The 11,386-nt window shown below is 44.7% G+C and overlaps 1 protein-coding gene across 2 annotated transcripts; it reads right to left on the bottom strand.

The window, feature by feature from the left end:
• Positions 1–5,023: 5,023 nt before the first annotated feature.
• slc34a2b (solute carrier family 34 member 2b) lies at positions 5,024–10,112 on the bottom strand. 2 transcript variants are annotated; one of them, XM_086223454.1, is made up of 13 exons: positions 10,044–10,112; positions 9,565–9,652; positions 9,355–9,486; positions 9,128–9,256; positions 8,883–9,026; positions 8,695–8,806; positions 8,172–8,367; positions 7,994–8,089; positions 7,717–7,828; positions 7,046–7,213; positions 6,620–6,736; positions 6,400–6,524; positions 5,024–5,793 (listed from the first exon to the last, which is right to left on the bottom strand). In XM_086223454.1, exons 2-13 carry the CDS (start codon positions 9,608–9,610, stop codon positions 5,248–5,250), a joined length of 1,923 nt encoding a protein of 640 aa, XP_086079580.1. In that variant the 5' UTR covers positions 9,611–9,652; positions 10,044–10,112; the 3' UTR covers positions 5,024–5,247. The 2 variants fall into 2 exon arrangements, with proteins under 2 accessions (XP_086079580.1, XP_086079581.1); XM_086223455.1 differs by lacking the exon at positions 6,620–6,736.
• Between the last annotated feature and the right edge of the window lie 1,274 nt (positions 10,113–11,386).

Here is an 11,386-nt window from a genome sequence, read left to right on the forward strand (position 1 = left end):
ATAAGCAGTCTCCAGTGGGAAAAGGCCTGATGGGGTTCAAATGGAGCCGCGTACGAGCAGACATTTCAAACAAAAACCTGCAGAATGCAGTGTAACTGCAGTTGTTTGTCCTCACATGCTGATTTGCTGTTGTGGATCTTCAGCTATTGAACTTGCAAAGGGATGAACTGTTCAGGTGTTCTGCTCTAACCTTTGTATTCATGTCAAACCGAGACAGAAATGTACCCAAACTCTATTTATCTTCTCTGCATATCTGCTGAGTTTCAGGGTGATCAGCCTGATAATATGCTGTACACTCTGAACTGAAGAAGCTGTTATACTTTCTGAAACGTTATCTCACAAATACCTGTTGCACTTCCGCAGTGGTTTCACTTTTCTGACTTGGACGCTTTGTCCAGATCTTGTCTACGAGGAACAGCTTCAGTTGTAGAGGTCATGTATTACAGCTAAAGCTCGGCACTGCCGCCAACCTGGGATAACAGAATGTTTTGCAGTTCTGGCAGCAGGGTCACTGGCTGTAATGAGAAGTCTGATTGTACAGAAGGCTGAGAAAATGAGTTGACTTCTCACTTGATTTATGACCTCAGAAACTTTCCCTAATGAGTTTTTGACGAAGTTGCAGTTTCCTGGTTTCAAGGCTTCTTCTTCTTCTGTTTACAGAACAATCTTGTTTCTCACCTACAGATTCAGAATCTGTTTATAGAGACTGAATCCACCCTTTGCTCCTATCCAGCTCTCATCTTATATGATCCAAACATGATGACCAGTTGTAAACATCAAAAAGCACTCCAAGGCGCCACACAGCCATGCTCCACCTCCAAAGGTGTGCCATGTTGACATATTTCTGCCCATCCCATCATCTGCCAAGGTAGAGGTTATGTCTTTATCATTCTCACCAGTTCAAGGAGTTCTTGTCTTTGTGTGATTCCCACGTAGCCCCTCCCAACTTCAGCTTCAACAGATCTAATCAGCCACAATTACATGAGGTCATCTATCAGATTTGATGTTCATCAATTTGCATTTCAAGTCAAGTCACATTTCTTATCATCACACAGCTGGGCTGGTGGAGTACAGATGATACAGATGGAAAAATACACGACATTCAATCTCACAACAATAGTTTAAACATTAATTGTAGCCATAACTTTCATCATTATCATATAAAAGCTCAGTGTGCTCTGTGCTCCACGCAACCCTCTCTTCCAAGCAGACAGACGCAAGCTGTCAGTAACCTTTCGCTTCACGCTAAACATCCATGGCTGGCTCTTTCTGCGTGTAGGAGTCACAAAGAAGTGATGCAGAAGTGAAAAACGCATTTGAACGCTCAAGGCATCTGTTTTTGGTTCAAGTTCTATTTAACCTCCAAAGTTATCATTTTTAATGACAGCAAGAAAAAATATCAAATTAACAAATGCAACTAATTATCCTATCATCAGCAACAAAAACAACAGCAATCACAATAATGATACAGAGTTCAGTATGTAGATAATGAGAAAAACAAACACAAATGGGAGTGAAGAACAATAGGATGTATGATGTGGGTTAGAAGCAACTGCAGACTGAGTTACACTGGTTGATGGTCAATGATCTAAACTGACCAAAGGAAACCAGTGTGTTGAGTCTTAAGGTGGATGCCAGGGTTTTCAGTGTATCCAGGCAGAAAAGCTATGCCAGACTCCAAGTGTGTGTTGTTAGCTATTGGGGGACCAATTCAATAGAGCATGGCTATAAGATGGGAGATCACCAAGAGTAGCTTTGTTCCTCTCTGCTAAAGAGGACCCCTGACATTACAAGGACACAGTGGTCAGTACCCTAACCGTCTCCTGTGAGGAATGGAAGGGCTCAAATGCTGAGATTACATCTCCACAATCCAGGACAGACAGAAAAACTGCTTCAATAACCCTCCAACCTAACACTGGCTGAAAGTTGCCTTTGTTTGTTTCTACACAAGAAACCAATTTTCTGTCGCAGTTTACTGTTGAGATTATTTACATGATATTTAAATGTACATAAGCTTTGCATCAAGCTGTATGCAAAGGTATTTATACTCTGTTACTCTTTCAATATCAGACCCAGTTACAGTGTGAATATATCGGCCTACAAAATCAACATTTCTATCCCTACTGAATAGCACGTTCACCTAAGACCTAAGAGTACATCTTCAAGAGATTTGAAGAGAGTTGTAAATTGGCAGTGGCCTGTGGTGCAGAGTCAGCAAAGCCATAAATAGTTGTGCCATCTGCATAGAGATGGGCCCTGCAATTACCCAATGATAAGACAATGTGATGATATTGATTGTGAATTATACAGGGCCCAGAATCGACCCTTGTGGAACACCTTGCGGCTACCGCCAAAAATTCTGACAGCACATAACATACTTCCACTGTTTGGATTCTTTCTAATAAATAGCTCTGAAAGCAGTTGCGGGCCCTTTATGTTACAAGAGGAATGCTGTGTAAGAAGCACAAGGTCAGCAGTATCGAATACCTGTAACAGATCCACAAGTAGGGCAGCGCAGTTTTGTCCTTTGTCGAGAGCAGACGCCACAGCATTGGCAACTGCAGTGGTGGCTGAGATGGTTGTGAATTTCCCTTAAATCAGACTGAAAAGTGAGAACAAAGAGAGAAATGGTTTGAGTTGGTTGCATACCAAGGACTCTACCGTTGCAACAACACAGGACAGTTTCCAGATGACTTTTTCCTCCACCTACTCCACCTCCACCTCTGTGTAATGTGATCACATAAGCCATTTTCTAACCACTTGGAAATCTACCTGTTCATAGTGAAAATGTCAATATTTAAATTAATGGCTCTGGAAGCAAAAGGGCAGACAGTTTAACAAAGAATGGATCCAGGTTACCCTCCCAGTTGCCTTGAAAGAAGTTAAGCGTTGCTGAAACAGAACTGGGAAACAACATTTGGCCCACGAGGCTTCTCTCAGCTGCGTCTCCTGCATGGCGTTTTCATTGTTTCTGCAGAAAACAGTTGAAGTTTCTCCAGAATAATCAACTCATGCTTGGAAGTAAGTGCCCACCAGCTGCAGCAATGCTGCCCACGTATTTGGGAGCATTTTTGAGGCACGTTGTTGGATATTGTCATGATAACTTCCACACAGTGTGATTGCTGGTGGCTTGTGTAGGTAGAGGATACAGGATTGTAGAGTTTGTTTGATCTTAATACGGATTTTAATCTGAATATGCAAGGAGTTGAGGACTGCTATTGACACTACAAATCTTGTTCAACGTTTTAATTTCCTGCCATATGGAGGATTGTGTGTATTTAAATCTGTACCTCCAGTTTATTCTTCATATTTGCCTTTCAAATTGTGCAACTACCTGATAGAGCAGGTATCTGTGGTAAAAGTTTAAATATTGCAAAATTCTGAGAACTGAAGATAAAACTTGGTTACACTTTACATGAACTTCGTGTCACAATTTAATACCCTGATAACACCTCAGTTATTAGAATGTCAGCACAAAGCAGATTGATCCGTTCCAACTTATTGTCATTGATGTTAACAATGGACATGAATCCCACTGTGTTTAATTGCTGTTATAAAAACTAAGAGTTTGCCAAAACATTCATGTGTGTCCATGTCAACGCCAGAGCCACAATGATCATATTTTCATCCCATTAAACATTCCTTACCTTCAAGTCCTCGCTAGACAAGCTCTCACAATGCCACAGAGCTCACACTACCAGGTAAACGCCACAGTGTATGGAGGTTGTTTATGTGGCAACATGCCCGTGCTGCCAGGAGGATGCAGACTGAGCGTGCTCAGAGAGGTGCAATGGCCAAGATGCTTATGTACGGCGAGCGCTCTACCTTCTCTGGATGAATAACCTAATTGTGCAACTCCTCCAGACTCAAATGTTATCAGATTGAATGTTTAAAAAAATGTGTCTTTTCACAGAAGTTTTACTGTGGAAACGTCGTTAGTGAAGCTGGCGTGAGTGAAGCTGGCGTGAGTGAAGCTGGCGTGAGTGAAGCTGGCGTGAGTACGACGACAGAAGACGGAAACAAAAGTGCAGCACTATGACTTTAAACGGGATTTTAATTGCATGCAAATCCTGCAGAATGGATGCTGTGGTACCAATTGATGATTAATTCACTACTAAATGTTTTATTTAATATTTAGAATAGTTCCATGCAAAGCTGTCCAGCCTCCACAGTGCTGGCTTCTTCAACAACTCCCTGAGACCAGTTACATAACCTTGAGCCAACCAATTACACTGATGAGTAGTGATGATTAGGTGTTGAATAAAACAATAAAACATGGAGATAAAGTGCACCTGTGATCTGAGTGTCCTGTGTGAAGTCCACCTGTGCTGCTGGACCTCATAAATGGTGGAAGGGCTCAGCAGCGAGGCTGACGTCGTGCATGCTGGACTTGTGCGATGCTCTTTATTTACTGTCAGTACTTGACTAAATACAAAGACTGAAATTCAAATTACTCTACAATTCCAGGGATATGCCCGGGAGTATTCTGGTTTCAGGAGACGTTACAGAGGCGGCTGGATTTTATTGCTCTAATGATACAGTTGGATGTTGCTTGGTGTTTCAGGATGAAGTCCCTCTGTCTCAGAGTCACAGTTCAAAGGCAGATCAGCTATGAAAGCTCAAATCTGTTTGCTACGTGAAGACGTGTTTTCTTCAGGGAAGCAGTGAATCTTCTGATCTCTCATTCCAAACACGCGTGAGCTGCTGAATATCAAATGAACGGATCAATATGACATCAGTAACTATAAATATCTGTGCCTTCAGGCCGTAGTTAAGAAGCATGTGTTATCTGCAAGAAAGTGACGTGAAAACAAGAGCAGCTTAAAAATAATAATTTCTTTTATTCACAAATATTTTATAGTCTTAAATACTGAAGAACAAATATGCAAATGCTACAGTAAACATTTGGAACCTATTGAACACATCAAAAAGAAATATAAAAAGAATTCATAATATAGAACCAGCCATAGTTAATGCAAAGTGCTGGTTTACAGAAAAATGAATCTTAAAAATAAATCGAAAACATCATAAATATCATAAACATCACATGGCCAGAAACTGCGGCTCCTGGGGTCATACTCTCCAACACTTCATTCTCTTCAGCACATTTCTGCTGTGCATGCAGAATATCAACCAGTAAAATCATCAGAGCACCACACCACGAAGTGATGGACGATTAGGAGTGTGTTCAAACAATACGTAGTTGCATTGAGTCCTGCTTGTAGACACAGATCAAAGTGGCTGATATCAGAATTGCGTTCCTTTAACGACCTCCTTGGGGTTCTCGTCTGTTGACATGGCTGGATTGTCGTACATCTCCAGGCTCTTCTTGCTGTTTTTCCGGATCTCTTCGCCCTCCTTTTTCTTGCAGCAGTCGCAGCATGTGCAGTAGCAGCAGCAGTGGTTGCTACAGCAGCCCAAGAGAGAGGTAACAACAGCGTCCCACGGCGCCATGGAGTGCAGGGGTCGGGGCAAAAAGTCCCAGTTGCGCAAGACGCGGGGTAGAAAACGAGGGCAGTGGGACTGCATCACATTTACAATGATCACAAATATGGCCAACACGACAATTGGCACGCCAACGCCGACAAGGGCCTGCCATCCAGCCAACGACAGGCCAAAGACAGTGAGAGGTAAAACCAGGAAGCACAAGAAGAGGTAGAAAGCAGCAAACCAACGGTATTTGGCCGTTCGGTTCCCCAATCCTCTGGCCAACTTGATGGGCAGCCTCATGAAGGGGAGTGGATACCACAGGAGGATACCCATGATGTTGAAGAAGAAATGGCAAAGTGCGATCTACGGGGAAATACGCCATTAGAACCAAATATCAAGTTTGTTCACACCAAAACCAAAGCAGCGCCACTGAACCTGCTCAAGTTTGTCGTGGGATCCTTGGTTTTGTTATTTGTGGGATCATTTGTGTGTATTTGCCAGAAAGGTCAAGTATTCTCTCTGAATAGAAGTGGTACTTCCACTGTTATACATTTATAAATCAAATCTGTCGATGTTTTATCAAAGTAAAATCTACTTGAACATTTGAGGATATTTAGATGGGAAACCCGCTTGCCAGCTGGCGGTGGCTGAGCAGCAGCATTCCCGCTCCCCGGACGACAAACACGTCAGCTGTAGATGCTCAAACACTGCGACTATCAGCGTCTTCTACTTTGCTGGCGAACCAGCATACAGGTGCATTAACGCCACCTACTGGAGAGGAGTGAGTGGAACGAGCAGCATGAGCTCTTCCTCCATCTTCTCCCTCAAGCGTCATCAGCGATGTCGCGAGAATCAGGGCTTTTCACGACGCAGCAAATTTCTCCCTCGAGCTGAATATTCTCTCGTGTAATTATGAGCTTTGCTTTTGGTGTGAACACGACATGAGAGCGACGCTGTTCTGCATCTCACCTGCAGGGAGTTGGATAAAGTGTCTCCGGGGCTGGCCATAGCTGCAAGTATGGCGGTGGTGGTTGTGCCAATATTAGAGCCCAGTGTCAAAGGATAGGCTCTCTCAAGGCTAATGACACCAATACCTGTTGACAGATAACAACACGGAAGTGCTGGAACACGTTGAAAGGAAAGCATTTTAACCTGCGGAGTGAAGGAACGTGGCTGAGTGGTGACGTACCAACTAGAGGAGTTATAGCTGAGGTGAAGACGGAGCTGCTCTGAACGATGAAGGTCATTCCTGCTCCCACCAAAATTGCTATATATCCAGTCACCCAGGTGAAGGGGAAGGGGAAGTCTACAGCCAAACAGACACACGGGAGGTGAGCAATAAACCCGATGAAGTGAGCACAGTGGGACTGCACACATTAAGACCACGTGACTGCAGCAAATGCCGTCAAAACAGTGTTTGTGCCTGAGCTTCCTCCCTCACACTTCAGGACTGCTGAACCTGGAGGCAAATTTAGAGGCAGCAGGGAGGCTGTACCTGTGTAGCTCATCAAGCATCACCATGAACGCAGGTGTGCTGACTATCAAACAGGATGGACGCGCACAGAGAGAGAGAGAGAGAGAGAGAGAGAGAGAGAGAGCTCTGCGGCGGTTTTACCTGTGTTGATCACCTTCTTGATGACTACAGCCACCTGGCCCTTCAGCATGGAGTTGAGCAGCTTGACGATGAGGATGAGGCACGTGCAGAGGACGAGCAGAGACAGAGCCAGGAGGATGAGGCCCACCGCCAGGTCTGGCAGGTTCACATTGACGAAGAGGTGTCTGCCTGTAATAGACACATGAAAAAGGTGCTTACCATGGATGTGTTCACGCTGCTAAAAATATCTTCATGTTCATGACTCATTAGAGGAAAGCTGCTCCGATTGATCGAGCTGATAAACAGCCAGTCTGGTATTTGGGGGAACAAGGTTTTCCTCTGTAACAGGAAAACAAACTCAGGGCGTCATTATTACTCAATAATGGATTCTGATCTTAGTTTGAAACCAAGCACAGGGGCATTTACTTTCATTAGGAGCAGGATACTTTAAAGGAAGTGATCCATGTTGTGCCTCAGTGGGACAGAATGAATAGAGTTATTGAGCAGGTAAAGGGGTGGGGGAGGGTTTATTAGCTGAGCCGTTGCAACAACTCAAAGGAAGTCATTGTCCTGACATCAGAGGCTCTGGATGGATGAGGCTGCTGAGGCCGACCGCCTCGCTCCTATTTCACTTTGGTGGATCAAGTTATCCAAATTCTTTGGTAAAATTATCTTTTTTCAGGCATTCTTACATTTCTGTTGGTAGTCAATCCAAGTCTGGTTCATCTCGGTCCAGGTCTGGTTCCCGTCCTCCCAGCAGACAGCGCCGGCAGGGCAGCTCGCCACCGTCCCGTTCCAGAAAGTCTGAGTTACAAGATGAGTGCATGAAAGCAGGAGCAGATCGGCTTTAAATACACAACTTTCCATCTTCTGATCGAACAACACAACAGAAAGGATGATGTCACTGGTAGGTGTGAGTGTGATCCAGCACTAACGTGGCATGTGATGCAGCGTTTGTTGACTTCTTACCGTGTTGGTCTTTGTTTTGCACCACTTTTTGATCAGGCTCTTGTTTCTAGCGGCCGGGTCACCAGTGGCGATGCCAGTGATAACAGATTTATCCAGCTAAGAAGAGACAGATCGTGGCAGAAGTCATTTCCTGGTTATGCTGCTCGTTTACTGATCGTTTCAATGCCGCCGCCACTACCTCGATGATGGAGTTTGTGAGTGGGTCTGTGATGACATTGAGCAAGTCGGGGGCATCCTCTCCACTCTGGATGTTGAAGGATTCGATGATGAGGTGGGTGAGTTTGTACAAAACACCTGTGGCGACTTCCAAGGGCAGGAGGATCAGCACAGACAGCCAGTTAAAGAAGTCGTGGACTGTAGCACCTGCAAAGGCCCTGGAGGGGAGACGGAACACATTCACCACTGCGTCTGGCCATCACTTATGATTCCGTAACACTTTACCATGAGAGTACATGAACAAGCCTCAGTTCATGCTGAGTTATGTTTACACAAATGCTGAATAAGCAGCATTTAAGCGTAATGAGGTGTTCATTCATGCTATTTGTCACTTTTTGCTGTAACTTTTAAATTTTAACGTGAACACCATTAGCACATGATTAACAGACACATTCGTTTCTGGTTAACTAAGCATTAACAAACTCTTTTTAATGCACTATTACAGTCTACTTGTGTGTTGTTTATCACGACATGCTCTGATTTACCTTCGAAACTCATTGCGGTCTCCTGCTTGCATCATCGCTACGATCGTGTTGGTGACGGACGTCCCAATGTTGGCCCCCATGATGATCGGCACGGCTGACTGGACCTCCAGCACTGAAGACCAGAGGGAGCAGGACGTTAATTTGGAGTTAAATTTGTGATTTGTGGAGTCTTGCGCGTGTGCACCTACATCCAGAGGACACCATGCTGACCACGATGGAGGACGAGGTGCTGGAGCTCTGCACCAGCACTGTGACCAACACCCCGATCACCAGCCCCGCCACAGGATTGGACAGAATAACGTTGTCCTGGAAGATGTCACCAGCAGCTTTGCCTGAACACACAGACACACACACCGTCTGGTCAAAAACACACATTACATAAGCAGATACAACAATAATTACATATCATTCTGTTAATTCATGATCATTTCACCTCCGACCAGCTGGAAAGCAGAACTGAGGATATCTAGTGAGCAGATAAACAGGTAGAGAAGTCCCAGCAGCAGGGCCAGCTTCACAACACCGGTCAGAACTCTTAGAATCTTCTCTTTTGTATTCAGCTCTGCATAAAAACAACAAAAAACAATAACACACTGAATCAGAGGCTGTCAATGAGAGGGCTTCCGCACTGTGGTGAGGATGACCAGCCAGCTGCCTCACCTGACCACTTGATCCCGGAGTCTTTCAGCTCTGGGAGCTCCCAGGGATTTTCTTCGGCTGGATCATCAGCCACCAGGTCCACGGTGGAGTAAGCCGGCAGAACAGCGGAATCTTTAGCCGGGGTGCTGCCATCTGAGGGAGGGCAGGCGGGAACGTCAGAGAGACTTCATCATAGTTTGTTGTTGCATTCAAAAGAAAAAGAAGACCTACCAAGAGAGGGGGAAGAATCCGACTCTGCTTGTGGTCTGGGAGCCATGATTGTCTGGGGACTGAAAAGCCAAACGGATACAACTTTTTCCTACATGTGAAAAAAAACAATTTAGTTTTAATACATACATATATATATATATATATATATATATATATATGTATGTGTATGTGTATATACATACATACACACACACATATATATATATACATATATATGTATATACATACATACATACATACACACACACACACATATATATATATAATCCCACAGAATTAGAAGCAGCAGGTACATAAATAAAATCTGGAGTCAGTAGTACTTGGTCTCTCTCTCCTCAGTTTATCCTCTGATGATTACACAGAGTGATGCTAACAAACACAGTTCATCCGACTGGGAACCAGCTGGGAACCACTGCATCATGCCGCCATTATTCTTTCCCGGACTACATCCATGGGACCCCACGGTGTAAGGGACGCACCTGCAGCTGAGCGCTCTTGGCTGGTCCGGAGCTGTCGGCGGTGAGTCGCAGGCTTCACCTGGTTTACCTGACGCTCCCTGCGAGGCTGCTGCTTTTATAGCGCCGCGCCGAGCGCACACACGCCGCTCGCGGTTCAAAGGTCGCGCACACATGTGCAGGGCACAAGTGCCTCTTATAAAGTTGCATCTGGTCGATAAAAAATCCTCGTCCAAACGATCTGTTGAGGGAAATTTATCAGATAAACTTTTTTAAGTTGCGAGAAAAATGAAAGCAAGTTTTTTTTTGTTTGTAACATCGCTTCAAAAACGAACCCTTCAACCCTCACCCCTCAAACTGACGGTTATAAATTAAACAGAAATGAGAGCTCGAGTTAGATGGAGACTAGAAAATATAAGCGAGCGGCGTTGAGGGACAGGTGTTACTCGAGCTGCATTACTGTGATTATAAGACGCTGCCCCCTAGTGGTTATTAATGAACACTATTTTTCTGCCCATTGAGTGGATGTCAGGAAGGTAATGAGAGGTAGACCACTCCTTCTACCTCATCAGGCCTCTAGACTGTTGTGCAGATGTGTTCACCTCATCGTGATCCTTGCATGTATGAGCTTCTACAGGATTTGATGGACCAAAGGTTTGTTCGTCGCTTAGATTTATTTGCATGCAGGAGTAGATTATGAGTGCTTTGTGTGTTTATTGTAACGCAGAAGAAGTTGTGGGGTGCGAATGTCATCCGTCAGTTGTGATGTCTTTTAAAACACATCTCAGGTGACGGCGTCACAGGTGGGCAGCGAGACACATCGCCACTTACACCTACCAGGCTTCTCCAAATGCATCCAGGGGTTTTCATTTTCGTGACCCAAAGGTCAAAGGGCAGACAGCCAGGCAGTCAAGTGCCAGATTAGTTTAGCACGGGCTAGCTTTGACAACAACAAGCTGTTTCAAGAACTACAATGAATGTGTGCACTGTCGCCAGAACAACGACCACATCCTGAATAGATGGCTTGTTTTCCTGCCGCGTCCTTGTCTGAGTCACTTGAGGACACATCGGTGTTCACACGATCAATCAGATGTGGTCAAATGGGTCTCCCAACACCTCAGGAAGTGGTGTGAGGGGCAGGATCGCAGTGGGGGTTTCATCCCTGGCTACTTGAGATCCGATCCAGATGCATTTTAAGGCCAAGTGTGAAGAGGGTCTTTGTCGGACCACGGAGGAAATAAAGATTTCATGTTTATGTTCCTAACATTGCCGTCGAATGTATGTTGTCCCAGTGGATGTGATTCCTTACGTAGCTACGTGTTTACTGCTCTTGTCAGACGAATCGTGTCAGATCTCGATCCGTCTGC

The sequence above is a fragment of the Aulostomus chinensis genome, chromosome 14 (genome assembly GCF_037954235.1).
Source record: "Aulostomus chinensis isolate RoL2024-O1b breed Wild chromosome 14, RoL_Achi_v1.0, whole genome shotgun sequence".
NCBI lineage: Eukaryota > Metazoa > Chordata > Actinopteri > Syngnathiformes > Aulostomidae > Aulostomus > Aulostomus chinensis.